The sequence below is a fragment of the Chrysochloris asiatica genome, unplaced genomic scaffold, assembly GCF_000296735.1.
Source record: "Chrysochloris asiatica unplaced genomic scaffold, ChrAsi1.0 scaffold00191, whole genome shotgun sequence".
Lineage (NCBI taxonomy): Eukaryota > Metazoa > Chordata > Mammalia > Afrosoricida > Chrysochloridae > Chrysochloris > Chrysochloris asiatica.
In genome coordinates this window covers 3252184-3270115 of record NW_006408709.1, presented here as the reverse complement: position 1 = coordinate 3270115, position 17932 = coordinate 3252184, and the positions used below count along the sequence as shown (strand labels likewise).

At 35.6% G+C, this 17932-nt stretch overlaps 1 protein-coding gene across 2 annotated transcripts in view; it reads right to left on the bottom strand.

Annotated features, from left to right (window-relative positions):
* The window catches only part of CBLB (Cbl proto-oncogene B, E3 ubiquitin protein ligase), a 326701-nt gene that overhangs the window by 126459 nt on the left and 182310 nt on the right, over positions 1-17932 (bottom strand). For both annotated transcript variants that reach the window (XM_006872287.1, XM_006872286.1), the window contains exons 5-7: positions 12754-12875; positions 8720-8857; positions 138-225 (exon numbers count right to left, since the gene is read on the bottom strand). In XM_006872287.1, coding sequence (XP_006872349.1) covers positions 138-225; positions 8720-8857; positions 12754-12875 — 348 coding nt within the window. The remainder of the gene's footprint in view (positions 1-137; positions 226-8719; positions 8858-12753; positions 12876-17932) is intronic.

Sequence of the window (17932 nt, the reverse complement as noted above, 5' to 3'; positions counted from 1 at the left end):
GCCAACCTTGCAGTTCAAACCAACCTTGTCTAGTGCTTATGTTATAGTGCCATACCAAAACTAAGAATTGTTCATTTATTTTGAAAGTATTATACATAATTATTTATCATAAGTACTTTTCCAGAAATTACGCTTACCTGTGTAACTTTTATATGATCATGTGGTGTGGGCTCACATAATCCAGTTAAATCAGGATTATAACTCCTTCCATCAGGATAAAGATAGCTGGATTTTGAAACAAACATTATTACACCATTTAAGGTTATGTAATTTCATTTCTAAGAAATATTTTCATGTTTACTTTTCATGCCAGTTATATCTAAAATCTCTTTTCTATCCATTCCCATAACATCACAAGTCATATGTTAATATTTAGAGTCTAGAAATCAATTTTCCTATGAAAAAACACTTGATGAATATATTCTGTATTCTAATACATCATGTATTTAATACATCGTATCTAAGAAACAATTTTCAATTAAGTGCTATTAATATGTGTTCTAAATTATCTAACTTGAAATTATTTCAGTAGTCATTTAGGTACTATTTCACAATACTTGGGATATACACATATTTGCAATTATTATATGTTTCACCTAAAGAATGGTTATAGTTAACTGAATCAATTTATACCACCATTATTACAACATGCAAAGAAAACAGAACTAAAATCACAAATAACAAATTATCATATCATGTTTCATTGATTTCAAATCAAGTTAAAAGAGTGGTATATAAATGCAGGATTCGTTATATAAGAGAACGGAAATTTGAAATATAACTTGTAGCAATAATACTATCGTGTTGTAGCAAAAACCAGTTTCACCATTTATTCAGATATTATCTTCAAAATTGACAACCAAGATGTCACTAATTACCTACTTTAAATAAAAAATGAATGGCAAGGTTAATGCCAGATTTTTTCCAAATCATTAAATTTGGGTTACTTTTAAAAATAATTTTCTATGGCATACGTGGAAAAATTAAGGCTATAGTAATAGAAAAGATATTTTCAAAGACAAAAGTAATTAATTATTACTCCAAGAAATAGCAAAAATATTTATATTTCCTTAAATGAAGTGTCTACAAACACTTAAGTAAACTTAAAGGAAGCAAATCTTAGAAATTACGAAGGAAACCTAGAAAAATGAATTTAGAGAACAGATAATTCTGAAATGATAATGAGATCATCTTTTCTGTTTGTATTTTTTTCTTTTTTAGACTTAGAAAAGATGTTTACTACATCTAATACAAAACATTTTCAATGTGTCATTATGGTTAGGGTTTATAAAATTCTAAACATACTATTGTTGTTGTTGTTGTTAAGTGCCGTTGAGTCGGTTCCGACCCATAGCGACCCTGTACAGGGTTTCCGAGGGTGTTACAAGTAACCAAAAGGTATTCAGAAACTTTTGTTCCATATCCTAAAATGATCACTATAAAATATATGAAATAATAATATAAATTTCTCTATTTAAATATATATGACATACATATTTTAAAATATATATGACATATATATTTAAAGAGAGATTTTATCATACTTCAAAATATGTGTTTAGCCTATACAAAGACAATCCCACTATTGTTATGTGCTGTGGAGTTGGTTCCGACTCATAGTGACCCTGTACAGGGTTTCTGAGGTTGTCAATCTTTACCAGAGCAGAAAGCCTCATCTTTCTCCTACGGAACAACTGGTAGTTTCGAACTGCTGACCATGAGATTAGCAGCCTGATTCATAACCACTACGCTATGATGCTCACCTTTCAATGACAATGCAGGGTATAAAGGTATTGACTGGTTACCAAAATAAATTTTAACACTCATATCATTAAATCATGGATTAACTAAAGGAAAGATGGCCCAGATGGTAGCTTCTCCACAAGAGAAAAGTGTTACAGTCTGTTTTTGAAAAGATTTTCAACCTCCGAAATCCTATGGGGCAGTTCTACTCTGTCCTATAGGGCTATTGTTGTTGTTAGGTACAATCGAGTCAGTACTGACTCACACCAACCCTATACACAACAGAATGAAACACTGCCTAGTCCTGGGCTAACATCACAATTGTTGCCATGCTTGAGAGCAATGATGCTGTCATATTGCCAATCCATCTTGCTGGGGGTCTTCCTCTTTTTCTCTGACCATCCACCTTGCCAAACATGATATCCCTCTCTAGTGATTGGTCCCTCCTGACAAGATGTCTGAAGCATGAAGAGATGAAGTCTGGCCATCCTGGCCTCCAAGGAGCACTCTGGCTGGACTTCTTCCAACACAGACCTATTTGTTCTTTTGACAGCCCTGCTACTTTCAATATTCTCAAACACCATAACTCAAATGCATTAATTCTTCCACGATCTTCCTTATTCACTGTCCAGCTTTCAAATGCATGTGAAGTTATTGAAAAAATCATGGCTTGGGTCTGGCACACCTTAGTCCTCAAGTTGACATCTTTGCTCTTCAACATTTTAAAAAGGTCTTTTGCAGCAGATTTGCCAAACGCAATACGTTGTTTTTTATTTCTTGACTGCTGCTTCCATGAGTGTTCCATGGCTGATCCAAGAATAAAATCCTTGACAATTTCAATATTTTCTCTATTTATACGAATGTGGTTTATTGTTCCAGTGGTAAGGATTTTTGCTTCTTTATACTGAGATGGAATCCATACCGAAGGCTGTGGTCTTTGATATTCATCAGTAAGTATTTTAAATCCTCTTCACTTTCAGCATGTATGGTTTTATTATCTGCATATAGAAGGTTGTTCATAAGTCTTCCTCCAATCCTGATGCCATGTTTTTCTTCATATATTCTAGCTTCTCGGATTATTTGCTCAGCATACAGATAGAGTAAATATGATGAAAAAATACAACCCTATCACACACCTTTCTTAATTTTAAACCAGTGTTCCCATGTTGTGTTTGAACAATTGCCTTTTGGTCTACGTACGGGTTCCTCATGAGCACAATTAAGTGTTCTGGAATAATCATACTTCGCAATGTTGTCATGATCCACATAATGAAGGTCTTTGCGTAGTCAATAAAGCACAGGTAAACATCTTTCTGATATTCTCTTCTTTCAGCCAAGATCCATCTAATGTCAGCAATGATGTTCCTCATCACATATCCTCTTCTGTATCCACTTTGAACCTCTGGAAGTTCTCTGTCAATGTATGCTTGCAGGTGTTTCTGTATTACCTTTAGTAAAACTTTACTTGCATGGGATATCAAAGAGACTGTCCGATAATTTCCTCATTATATTTGGTCACCTCTTTGGAATGGGCACAAAACTGACCTCTTCCAATCAGTCGGCCAGAAACTTGTCTTCCAAATTTCTTGGCACAGATGACGGAGTAGCTCCAGTGCCTCCTCACTTTTTTGAAAGATTTCCATTTTTATTCCATCAATTCCCAATGTCTTGTTCTTTGCCAATTCCTTCAATGCCCTTTGGACTTCTTCCTTCAGTCTCATTGGTTCTTGATCATATGCTACCTCTTGAAACGGTTGAACACTGACCATTTCTTTTTGGTACAGTGATTCTGTGTATTCCTTCCATCTTCTTTTAATCATTCAATAATTTACCCAGACAATCCTTCAATAACAAAAGTTGAGGCTTGAATTTTTTCTTTGGTTCCCTCATCTTGAGAAAAGTTGAACGTATTGTTCCCTTTTGGTTTTCTTACTCCACATCTCTGTACATTTCATTGTAATATCTGACTTTGTCTTCTCGAGCTGACATTTGATATTTTCTGTTCAGCTCCTAGACCGCCTCATTTCTTCCATTTGCTTTAGCATCTCTACGCTGGAGAGGAAGTTTCAGAGTCTCTTCTGACATCCATTTTAATCTTTTCCGTCTTTGTTGTCTTCTTAATGCTTTTTTGCTTTCTTCCTTTATGATGTTCTTGATGTCATCCTATAACTTATCTGGTCTTCAATATTTAGTGTCTAATGTATCAAATCTGTTCTTCAGATGATCTGTAAATTCAGGTGGGATATATTCACGGTCATATTTTGACTCTTGTGGACTTAATTTTATTTTGTTCAGCTTCAGTCTGAATGTGCATATGAGCAATTGATGGTCTGTTCCACAGTCTGCCCCGGGCCTTGTTTAGGCAGATGATAAGGAGTTTTTCCACCTTCTATTTCCACAGATATAGTCAATCTGATTTCTGTGTATTCCATCTGGTGAGATGCATGTGCATAGTCATCTCTTATGCTGTTTAAAAGAGGTATTTGAAATACACAGATCATTGGTTTTGTAGAATACTATCATGTGATCACCAGCATCATTTCTATCACCAAGGCCATCCTGATCCTTCCTCTTTGTTTCCAACCTTTGCATTCCAATCACCAGTGATTATCAATATACCTTGATTGCATGTTTGATCAATATCAGATTGAAGAAGTTGGTACAATTCTTCCATTTCATCCTCACTGGCTTTAGTGGTTGGAAATTTGAATAATAGTGGTATTATATGGTCTTCCCTGTGGAAGCATGGATATTATCCTATCACAGACAGCATTGTACCTCAGGACAGATCTTGTTATGTTCTTTTTGAACATGATTGGAACACCATTCCTCTTCAGTTGGGCATTCATAGGGCTATTAATAGGAACTAAATCAATGGCAATGGTTTTAGTTTAGTTTTTGTTTTTCATTACAGGTGTACCAACTGATACAGTATTGTTCCTGATCTTAAGAAAATCAATTAACACAATAAAATCTATTTCAAAAAGATCTAACACAGTTTAAATTCAACAGCCAATAGTCTTTAAAGATGCATATGTCTGTAAGCATTAATATCTAATTTACAAAGGAGTTCACAGACTAGGCTATACTGATTAAAACATAATGTTTTATTCCTTTAGTGACACTGAAAAATAATTTAATGGTATTATTAAAAATATGCTATTTTTGTTGTTAGGTGACATTGAGTTGGTACCATATCATAGCATCCTTATGCACACAGAATGAAGCACTGCCCAATCCTGCACCAACCTTATAATTGTTGCAACTCTTTAGCTTATTGCTATTGTCACTGTGCTAATCAAACTTTGGGAACTTCCTCTTTTTCACTGAACCTCCACTTTACCAAGTATGATGTCCTTCAGCGGGACTGACCCGTCCTGATAATATGTCTGAAAGATGAGAGGCGAAAACTTGCCATCCCAGCTTCTAAGGAGAATTCTGGCTTTACTTTTCCATCACAGACTTTTTGGGTCTCCCGGCAGTCAATGGTACCCCTAATATTCTACTTGAACAACATAACTCAAAGGCATCAATTCCTTTAAGCTCTTCCTTATTCACTGTCCAACTTTCACATGCATAAGAGGTTACTGAAAATACCATGGTTGGTCAATTGCACTTTAGTCCTCAAATTGACATCTTCGCTCTTGAACACTTCAAAGAGGTGTTGTGCAATCTGTCTGGGTGGGGCTGATGAAAGGAGATGGGGATAGGTCTATTGTGGTACAATAGTGAATATTTGTTAACAGGACTGACTGTGAGGGTTGGAAATGTAAAGGTAGACATTTTGTATCAAAAGGAGGGGAGTGATTGACTTTGCAGTTTAGGAGTGGAGGTCCCTGGGACCATCAAGGGAGAAGAGCGTAGTGCGGGACCATACCCACAGCAACAGTGACACCAGAGTTGGAGGCAGAGATGATTACTTGGAGAGATGGAGTGGCTGGGAACTCTAGACATGGAGAGGAAGAGGGGCTGTGTGCTGACAACACAGGGGGTAGGCTTGCAGGGTGTACCCTTTGTTTGACTGATGATGCATGGAGGGGATTGTAACTATGGCAATGAAACAATATACGACAGGATGAATGTACAGCTAATGTTCTCCCATGTAAACTATCACATAGTTCACAATAAAACATTTAAAAAAAAAAAAAAAAGAGGTGTTGTGCAGTAGATTTGCAATACATCATTGATTTCTTGACTGCTGCTTCCATGAATATTGATGGTTGATCAGAGAAAAATGAAGTCTTTCACAACTTCAATTTATTCTCCATTGATAACAATATTGTTTATTGGTCCAGTGGTGAGGATTTTTATTTTGTTTACATTGAGATGCAATCCATACCCAATGCCGTGGTCTGTGATCATCATCAGTTAAGTATTTTATAATCTTAAACCATTTAGTTTCCCATTATTCTGTTCAAACGACTGCTTCTTGATCTATGTATAGGTTCCTCATGAGAGCAATTAAGTGTTCTGGAATATTCATTTTCCACAATGTTGTCCATAGCTTGTCATGACCCACATAATAAAAAGCCTTTTCCTAGTCAAGAAAGCACAGGTAAGCACCTGTGTGGTATTCTATGCTCTCAGACAAAATTCATCTTCCTTTTGTAATGATATCCCTCATTCCACATCCCTGTCTGAATATGGCCTGAACCTTGAGCAGGCTCCCTGTTGATGTATTATTGCAGCAGTTTTTGAATTTTCTTTAGCAAAATTTTACTAGCAATACAATATAAATGATATTGTCTGATGATTTTAATGATATTGTCCGATGATTTCTGTGTTCCACTGGGTCACCTTTCATGGAATGGACACAAATATGGATCTCTTCCAATCTACTGGCCAAGTCTTTTGGTATGGAAGAACCAGTGTCTCTTGTGCTGGAGACTTGTTCTTTGCCAGTGCCTTAAATGCACCTTGGACTTCTTTCTGGACTATCATTGGGTTTTGGTCATATGCTACCTCTTGAAATGTCTGAACATCAACTATTTGTTTTTTGCACAGTGACACTCTGTAGTCCTTGCATCTTTTCTGATGCTTTCTTTATCATCCAATATCTTGTCCCCCCAAAAAATCCTTCAATATTGCAAGTTGAGGCTTGAATTTATTCTTCAAATCTTTCACACTGTATCATACACTATTACTCATCTATAGATTTGTCCATTCACACACTCTATTTATGAATTAAAACCCTACAGTACATTTTCTTACAAATAAAAAACCTACAATAATGGTGAGTTTTAAACTATAGGAATCTTTGATATAATAGAAGCAAGAAATAACTCAGAACAGCAAGCAACTTTATGAAAATTTAAATAAACAAAAAGAAATACCCATCTGGTACTATAGTTTGCTATACACCTCATATTTAACTGTCACTTGTTAAAAGCCCATTGATGTTGTTACTGTTGTTGTTAAATGTCACTGAGTCGGTTGTGACTCACAGTGACCCTATTTCCAAGGAACAGCTAAGGGTTTCCAAGGAGAAGCTAGTGAGATTCAACCATCAACCTTGTAGTTCAAACTGACTTTTCAATCCAGTGCTTTATCCTACAGCACCACACAAGGACTCCCATAGGTTAAAAAAAAATTTTACATTTCTACCCATAAATTCCACCACTATTTTTTGTTTTATTTTCCAATTATTTTGGAAAAGGCAATGCTTAAATCATTTGCTCTTGTCTAACTCCAATAGACTTTTTCTTGCTAGATTTCTATCACAATCCACGCAACAGTAAGTTGGATCTCATTATGGCCTTGAGTTGTTCAATAAGGCAAAGGAAGTTAGGGTGATAACGTGACATGTAAACTCAGAGTAAGGATGGGAAAAATTGTATACTGTGAGAAGAACCAAACATATTTACCACAAATGGACCTATCATGTGGTCCTAGCTTTGCGTGTGGCAAACAAATGTCAGTATAAAATCTAGGAAACAAAGCAGGTAAACTTTATTTTTAACTTTTCAAAATGAACAGCATATAAACTCAACATTGCCACTGCTATATAAATACTGGAATTTATATTGCAATTTCTTTTTAGCGTTGATAAAAGGAAAAAGATACAAAGAAAAAGGAACAAAAGGAGTGAAGGAATAAAGGATGAAGAGAACAACAATTAGTACAATCAGTAAAAACCAAAATAAAATTAAATTTGTATGGTATACAGCAAGAGAGTCCTGGTGTGGCACAATAGGATAAGCAGTTGACCCCAAGGTCAGTTTGAACTGCAAGACTGGCAGTTCAAATTCACTAGCCACTCCTCGGCAACCCTATACATGGTCACAGTGAGTCAGTACTGAGTCAATGGCACCTAACCATAACAACAACACAGGCAAGATAAATCAAATATTTGACATAATTATCTCTTAATACATATGGGACCTTCAAAAAGTTGGCAGAAAAATGGAATTAGAAGACAATGGAGTTTTCTCATGAACTTTTTGAAGCCCTCTCATCTACCTAAGGTAAGGTAATGGTTAAGACTTGGCTATTACCCAACAAGTCAGCACTTTGAACCTGACAGCCATTCCTCTGGAGAAAAGACCTGGCCATCTACTACTATAAAGATCACAACCCTAGAGCAAACCCTAGGGGGCAATGCTACTCTGTCCTATAGAGTCACTGTGAAAAGGAATCAGCTAGACGGCACACAATAACATACATACAGTTTTAAAACTATTTTTGAACTACATTTAAGTCCCAATTTTTTTCCTACTAAAAAAAACCTGTTATAATTTGATGTTGTAACTGATTTGTTATAATACATATTACATTCAAATAATTAGGTAACTTTAAAATGCCTATTTTAAGAATGAATAATAAAAACTAAAGAGTATCCATTTCTTAGTATTGAAGTAGAAAATAAAAAACAAACAGATCATTAGTCTTACTAAACATTCTCACTACCACACAGCAGTATCGATTTTTCAAATTTGTGAGCAATAAACACCTTGATTCTCACATTTCTCATACTTACAATCCTTCTCTGCTACCATCAATCAGGGCTTGGAATAAGGGCTTATTATGAGGTATGGTCTGCAAGATGTTGCCATCCCCTGTCACATAGCCAATGGCCCACTGTCCCAATCGAGTGCAGCTTAACCGAAAAATGTAGCTGAAAAACATGAGAAAATAATGTTTAATCATATTCCAAATATATGCTAACTGCTGAACAATTTTGTCATGTTTTTTTATTAACAAAAAAGGAAAAGAAAAAAAAAATCATTAAGAAGTCCTGATATAAATGTCAATCTTTTAACTTGTTTAACACTACTGCAGTACCATTTAAAACTCTGATGGCTACTAATCAAATGGTCAGCATGCCACAGCCACGAAGAACTACACACACACACACACACACACACAATGAGTCTGGGGCTTCTGTAAAGATTACGGCCTGGGAAACCCTATCAGGCAGCTCTATTTCCTACAGAGTTTTTATTGAGTCAGTGGTGGTTATGTGCCGTGGAGTCGGTTCTGACTCACAGCGACCCTGTACAGGAGCAGAACACCTCATCTTTCTCCCGTGGGACAGCTGGTTGTTTCGAACTGCTGACCGTGAGATTAGCAGCCCGGTTCGTAACCACTATGCTACCAGAACCAATGGCAGTAGTTTTTTGGCACTTTGCTGTTGTTTAGTGATCTGAACCTACCAATAGATCAACAGGTGAAAGAGGTGGCAGTGTGTTTCTGTAAAGACATACTGTCCTACAAATCCAATGGTTCTACTCTGTCCTATATGCTCACTAAGAGCAGTAATTGACTCTATAGCAGTGGATTAGTTTCAAGTTTTAAGAATTCCATTTATGTACTTGTAAAAGAGGCATTCATGACTGTTTTATCATTTATACTACTCAAGGATAAGGGGGAAAAAAAATGAAATTGTGATCTATCCAGCGATTTATCACTATCACCACCAGGAGTACTGTGTATGAAAGTGCTAGTAGGCACAGCTCAAAATGAGGAGAAATAGCTGTAAATATTAAATAATAAATGGAACGTGGGATGATCAAAGTATGAATCTAAAAAAATGAGAAGTTATCAAAAATGAAATGGAATACATAAAGATAGATATCACAAGCATTAGTGAGCTGAAATGAACTGTTATTGGCCATTTTTAAACTGACAATTGTGACAAATTAAGAGGAATGACATCACATTCATCATCAAAAAGAACATTTCAAGATCTATCTTGGAGTATAATGTACTCTGTGATAGGATAATATGCATACACCTACAAGGAAGACCAGCTAATACTGCTGTAATTCAAATTTAAGCACTAAACACCAAAGCCAATGATAAATTTAAGAATTCTACCAATTTCTTCAGTCTGAAATTGATCAAACATGCAATCAAAATGTACTGATAATTACTGGTGATTTGGGATACAAAGGTTTCATTCATAATAGGATCAGTAGGTGGAAATTTTGGTCTTGGTATGAAATGATGTTGGAGATCACATGACAGAATTTTGTTAAGACCAATGACTTCCTCATTGTAAGTATCTTTTTTAAACAGCATAAAAGATGACTAAATACATGGACCTTACTGGGTGAAATAAGAGAAATAGAACCGGTTACATTCTGTGGGAAGAAACAGTAGAAAAGGCTCAATATCATCAGTTAAAACAAGGTGAGGACAAACAGTGTAACAAACAGTCCCCATCAGTTGCTCATATACAAGTTCAGGAGGAAGCTGAAGAAAACTAAAACAAGTTCACAAGAACTAAAATATGAGCATGAATATATCCCACCTGAATTTACAAATCGCGTCAAGAACAGATTTGACATTGGGTTAAAGTGCTGGACTACAAAGTCTGTTTGAACCTCAAGGTCGGTGGTTCAAGCTCACCAGCCACTCCTTGGAAACCTAATACAGGGTCGCTATGGGTTGGAACCAACTCGATGGCACTTAACAATAACACCAACACACTTTTTTGGTAGTGGTTATGAGCTGTGGAGTCAGTTCCGACTCATAGTGACCCTGTTATAAGGTTTCAGAGGCTATAAATCTTTACAGGTGCAGAAAGCCTTATCTTTCTCCTGTGGAATGGCTGTTATTTTCAAACTGCTTGAAGTTAACAGCCCAAATTGTAACCATTATGCTACCAGAGCTCTGTACAAATTTTTTAGTCCCCCTCATGTATCATGTCATGTTGTTACTGTTAACTGCTGTCAAATTGGTTCCAACACACAGCGACCCTTGATAGAGGTTCTGAAGAGTGGCTGGTGGGTTTGAATCGCCAATCTTTTGGTCAGCAGTCTAGTGCTTATCCTACAGTATCACAATATAGTTTGTTAAACACAACAAAGGAAAAAAGATAAAAATTTTCAGTGTACTAGAAAAAAACAAAACAAAGTAATCAACACTATTGGCTTATAAAACAAACCCCATTAACAAAAAAAAGTTATGAACAAGGTTGCTGTTGTTGTTAAGTGTTGTCAAGTCAGTTCAACCCTTTATAGCATTTCCTAGGCTGTAAATCTTTGTTAGGAGTAGAAAGTCTGTCTTTCTCCCTTAAGAAACAAGGTAGATTTTAGAAGATAAAATTCACTCCTAAAACGAATTGTCTAAAAAAATAACAGTGTACTAAATGAAGTCCTTGTACTACAGGATAAGCACTGGACCCTAAGTTTGGTTTGAAACACAAGATCAGTGGTTCAAATCCACAAATTACTCCTTGGAAACCCTATACAAGGCCAATTATGAGTTGGAACTGACTTGATGACACTTAACAATAGGCACTGGAATGGCCTCTCCTACTAAAAATGTGAACAATCAAAGATTAAGTTTCTACTATGATTACAACTATATCCAACAAACTGACTGCCACAATGCAGGTCCCATCACATAATGTGAGTACTCTGTACCTACTATATTTCTAGGTGGGATATAGGGAAAATGTACTGATCCAAGGAATCAGCATGTTCTGGTCCCAGAATTGCTACTATTGTTGTTGTTTAGTGCTGTTGAGTCAGATAAAAGTCAAATGGACCCCATACAGGGTTTTCCAAAGAATGGCTTTGAGCTGCCAATCTTGTGGCCAGCAGTCTAGTGCTTATCCTACATACAAGAACTCCTAACTGCTATTATTGTTTGTTGTTAGTGCCTTCAAGTTGGTACCCACTCATAGCGACCCTGTATAGGTTTTCTGAGGAGCAAATGGTGAGCTTGAACTGCCGACCTTGAAGTTCAAATTGACCTTGCAGTCCATCGCATTAACAAGTAGTGCCACAGCAGGACTCCTAATTTCTATTAATAAGGTACAATTTCTTGTAAAATTGTTAAAACTAGAAAGGTTAACCAGTCAATCTCTTTGAGTCTTGCTCAGTTTCATCATTTGGAAAATACATTCTAAAGCATCAAGTATTATGAACAAAAACTGCAGACAAGAAATTGGTTAGGCTTTTAACAATTAGATACATTCTATACTTAAATATGTTTATCAAAGAATCAAACTAAGTATGTCTTGAAAATACTATAAAGGATAATCATAAAACTGATTTGTTTTTAGCATCAAATTCATGTATTCAAACATATCATTATGATTTCATGTACAAACTGTGTTGCTATTATTTTTGTTGCTATTATTGCTAAGTGCCATCAAGTAGATTCTGACTCATAGTGATCCTGCATATGGTTTTGGAGGAGCAGCTGGTAGGTTTGATCTGCCAACCTTGAAGATAGCAGTTCCTACAGTCTCACACCAGGATAAATAATGGATGTCTTATAAATAGTCAATATGTTAATGACCTACTCCAACTAGAAATTCAGAATTCAGAGCTTTAGCAGTCCTTTAAATTCATCACACAAATATACCACACTCCCTTTCACTTTATGAACGATAGGCTTAGGAATAAGCACAATATATCAAAGAATCCAATTAAGGAGTAGCATTTTGGATTATTAGTATTATTTCCCCCTATGGGCTTTACTGATTTACTTAGGAATGACCACGTAGGGTTTTAATCCTTAGGTATATGGCATAATGTTCCTGCTAAAAAGTCTTACCTTCCAGGTTTAGTGCTGTATTTCTGTAGTCGTGCTTTCACTTCATCATATGTGAGAAATGCCATGTAACCTGGATGTGTTACAGCTAAGAAATTCCAATTCCGTAAAATAGAACCCCAAGGCTGAAAATATGAATAAAATGAAAATAAATTATGTGGAGAATAGCAACAATCTATACCATACCAACCCATCATTTAATAAACTTTCAAAATGTTCTTGGATACTTTTAAAGCTATGTTGTGTAGGTCAATCCTTGTCATCTAATAGCAAACACGCAGGATCTTAATCTTTTTACAGAAATATGATTAGGTAGACCACAGACTTGAGAACAGAATACAGACAGCAAAAATAAAAGGTAGAGCCTCTTCTCAACAAAGTCTCTTTTCATTATTGTGTTTGTGATCATTTTGAAATATAAATCACATACATCACTCTTCTGTGCAAAATTCTCTAACTCTGAGTAAAAGTCAAAGCATTTATAAACAACCTGGAAGGACTTTATAGGAACTGGTTCCCCAGTTTTGTTTTTGACCCTTTCTATCTACAACTCTCCCCCTTTTTGCTGCTTCTCCAGTAAAAGTGGCCTCTTTGCTGTTGGCTTGACATAAGAGTACTCCTCCATGTTTACTGATTCTCTATCTGAATTATTTTTACCCAAATATACACCTGATTCATCTCTCCAAATATCACTTCTTCAATGAACACCTTATTTAACACTGTACTTCTCATCATACTTCTTACCTCCCTCTGGGTCTATTTTTATGACTATACACTCAGAATGGAGGATAGTGCCTGAAAGTAACTGGTACTCAATAAGTATTTGTAGAATGAACCGTGAAGAAAGGAAGAAGGCAGGAATAAATAAAGGGCTGCAAGCATTTTCTGAGATACTTTGGTTAAAATCTGGCCTCTGTCAACAACTAGTTACCATAAGGTCATAGACCAGTTATTTATCCTCTAATCTTAATTTTCTTCCTGAATATGAGTTTAATAATAGTTCCCACCTCATTACATTGTTACAAGGCTTAAAATAAAATAATACAAGAAAAGCTCCTACCATAGTAAAGCATATAGCAGGATTCAGTAAACTTCATCATTATCACCATGATTATTATGATCAGGATGCTCACTTTATTTACAAGAAACCACATCACAGAACTTAAAGAGATTTGACAGAGATTAACTGTGGAGTCCTGGTATGGCGCTGTGGGTTAATGCATCGGATTGCAAAGCCGTTTGAACTGCAAGGTCGGCTGTTCAAGCTTACCAGCTGCTCCTCGGAAACCCTATCCAGGGTCGCTATGGGTCAGAACCAACTCGATGGCACTCAACAACAACACATTAACCACACGCTCCATGAGGGCAAGGAAAAGGCTTGTCTTGCTCATCAATGGGAAACTAGCATCTATGCTGGATGTGATGATGGTATGTGCCGTGGAGTCTGTTCTGACTCATAGCGACCCTGTACAGTGTTTCCGAGGATGTAAATCTTTACGGGAGCAGAAAGCTTCATCTTTCTCCCGCGGAACAGCTGGTAGTTTCGAACTGCTAACCTTGCAATTCACAGCCCGATTCGCAACCACTACGCTACCAGAACTCCTTAGCATCTATGCGTAGTATCAGATAAATAGTTATCAGGCAGCAATAATTATTGTTAAACACGTTCTCTAATTTGCCTATCTAAAAGTTTGATTCACCATTTAGTATTCTTTACATGGTAACAAACTATTATACTCAATGCAGACTTATTTTTATACAATTTAAATCAGAAAAGACTTAGGGTTGAAAAGTGAGTTATATAGAAACCTTTTACAGAAATACATACACATTGGTTTGTGTCGTTGTATGATTCTCTCTTTAATGTGATTAGCTGTCCTTCAAGTATGACAAAAAAAAGGCAACTAGTGATACACAATTTTGCTTAAGGGTGTGGATGAATCATTTCTGCAATATTTTTAATGCTGAAGCTATTTTAATGCCAGAGAATTGGCAGTATACTTTATCTGATATACCAGATTATTCATTCAAATCTTCTACATAAAAAAAAACAAAAAAAACATTTTCAGTTGTCAAAGTAATTGAAATAGTCATCTTAGAAACGAATATTGCTTTTGTTTATTTTGAGACTTGTTCTTTATTACAGTTAAGCAAGTTTCAAACTTACAAAGTGGTATTCTTCAAGGATTATATCCCTTAAAATGAGGATAACAAGTGAATAAATGATTTAGCAGTGAAGCGATTTTAGCTTTTTTATATAAATAATGAGAAACGTCTTTCAGGTATTTTCCTATCACATTAAAAAATCTTATTGTGGGAGCAGAGGGAAGATCTCTATCTTTATGAAAGACTCTGGGTATGAATTTGAAGAAAACAAAATGTCTTTAACATTCTAATTAAGAAACATTCAAAATTGCATTAAAAAATAACTGGATGAATATCAGCATATATTAAAAAAAAAAAAAAAAAAAAAGCAACTGAGAGAGAAAATGCTATTTTAGGCACTAATCTTTGTTTTGATCTGCTTGGTCCACCTACCAAGGACAAGGATGGAAAAGAATATTAAAAAATATTTTTATATGGGTCACTTCTATAAAAATCCATATGAATTAATGGAAGGAATGTTTTTAAAATGCTGAACTTTATAGAGTCAATGTTCAGATGAAAATATAAGCTTAAGAATATAAAAATAAAAAGTGGAATTTTGAGCCAATGGCTACAGTATTTAGCAATCATTTTTTTCTTAGTATATCATCCAGAGGGCCAGTTTCTTACTACAAAAATATTTATGTAATAAAAAGAGTCTGTGTACTGTTTTTCTTGTAAATGCAATCCACTCAAAACTGTCAGAACCACGTGGTGTTATGCTTTTTTTTTTTTTTTTTTCTTTTTAACTATATTGCAAAGTGATGGTTTAAAGAAGTCAAAACAAAGCACTTGGAGAGGAAAAAAAAAAATATATATATATATGCAGTGTTTTTAGATTTAAGAAAAATATTTTCATACACATAACAATTATTTTCTCATTCTTAAACGACTATATAAATTAATTAAGTGAATTAAGAAAACTTGTTCTTCCATTCTTCAAAATGCTACAGCCACTTACTGACTTACAGGTTAAGTAGGAAGAGACTATAGCTAATCTGCCCAGAAAATCTTTTACCTTGCTACAACTAGTAACATCTCTCTTCTTTTTTTCTCTTTCCCTATTACACTCTTGTGATACATTCCACAGTCACACCATTCATTCCTGATTCTCCCACATCTCAAATTTAGCTCCACATTTTTCAATAACCCAATCTTCTCTGTTGTCATTGCATGCTGCTGAGTCAGTTCCAAGTCACAGCAACCCTGTATTAGGTTTCTGTGAGTTCTTGGTAGGTTTGAACTATTGATCTTGGAGTTAGCGGTCCTATGGCACCACACTAAGAATCCAATTCAAAAACTGTTGTTGTTTTTAAATGCTTTGCCTAGTCAATTCCAATTCATAGGATTTCTGAGGAGCAGCTGTTGGGTTTGAACTGAATATCTTAGCAGTTAGCTGCCCAGTATGTATCCTTCATGGCCACACCAATAGTGGGGAAAGGGGAACAGAAAAGAAGAGCAGTATTCCCAAGGGAGAGAGAAGAGACATTTTAACTCCCCATAGTCGCATTCCAGGATTTTTGTTCCTGGAAATCCCAGTGTCACTGAACTACCTAGTGAGGAGAAAGTGATGGTGATGGGGAAGAGTAATAAGAGGGAACAAGGACGGTAACTACAAAATCATTCTGATGACTCCCCAGCATTTGTTCAAGACATGAGGATAAGAGAAGATACAAAGAAAAATTTTAAGTATCAGCATTTTTACTTCTTCAGTAAAGTGCCACTGAGTCAGTTCTGACTTATTATAGTGACCTTGTATACGGTTTCCAAAGAGTGGTTGGTGGGTTTCAACTGCCAACATCATAAATAGCAGTCAAGTGCTTATCATACAGCTCATCTTCTGGCCTCTGCTGATTGTTTCTTTAAAGCTGTCTGCTAGTTTTATTATTCCAGGTTCCAAATTCTGGGAGTATTGTTGTATGCTACTGAGTCAGTTCCTTATCCCCTTTCTCAAAATCAACTCTACTAAATAGCCCAGTCTCAAATAATCTAGAACTAAAAGAATCCACTATCAATTAATCATCAATGTCACTGTTGCAGGAGTCTTGGTGTGGCACTATGGGATAAAACACTGGTCCGCAAGTTTGGTTTGAAACACAAGGTTGGTGGTTCAAACTCACCAGTCTCTTCTTGAAATCCCTATGCAGGATCACTATGAGTCAGTATAGACTCGAAAGCACTTAAAAACAACAAATAACTGTTGCAACAGAATATATGTTCAGACAGTTTCAGTATTAGCAAACTGTACATTTTGTATGGAATGCATGGAATATAACTTGAGAAAATAAGTAATATTTTTAAAATGTGTAGTTTATTAAAACTGTATAAAAAGTCAAAAGTAAAAGATCTAACTTTCTATATTTACAACCAATTTTATTATATCTTAAGGCAGATATATTAGAATACAATAAAAGCATTTGAATACTGAATACAGAAACCAAAGGAAGTAAAGAATCTCAGAAACATATAAGGGACTAATAAGAGTCTTTTAGCCACTTCTGTAAATAACGTTTTAAAGGTGATCTGTTGTGGCATTGCACGGTAAACACTGGACTACTAAACATAAGGTCAGCAGTTCAAACCTACCAGTTGCTCCTCGGAAACCCTGTACCAGGCTACTATGAGTCAGAACTAACTCTATGGCACTGAACAACATCTGGCACTTTTTGGTCCACAGGTAAAATGTTGGTTTTGTCAAAAAAAATTTATACAGTAGCTCTACTTGTTTTCTTCTACCATTCCACTGAACATATATAACACAGACAAGCCTTAGAGCAGTAAGGTTACCTGGACAATTTTCAAGAAAAACAACTTATGAGAACTAACATATGTTAGTCATTCAGATAAAGTTTTAATTCATTAAGTTGTCCTCATACCTCTAATCAATAACTCTAAGGCATTCTGGCAAATAATATGCACATTAAAAAGGCATGCACGACATATCAGACAAGGGACTCATTTCTAGAATATACAGGAAACTGCAACACCTCTACAAGAAAAAGACAAATAACCCAATTAAAAAGTGGGCACAGGATAT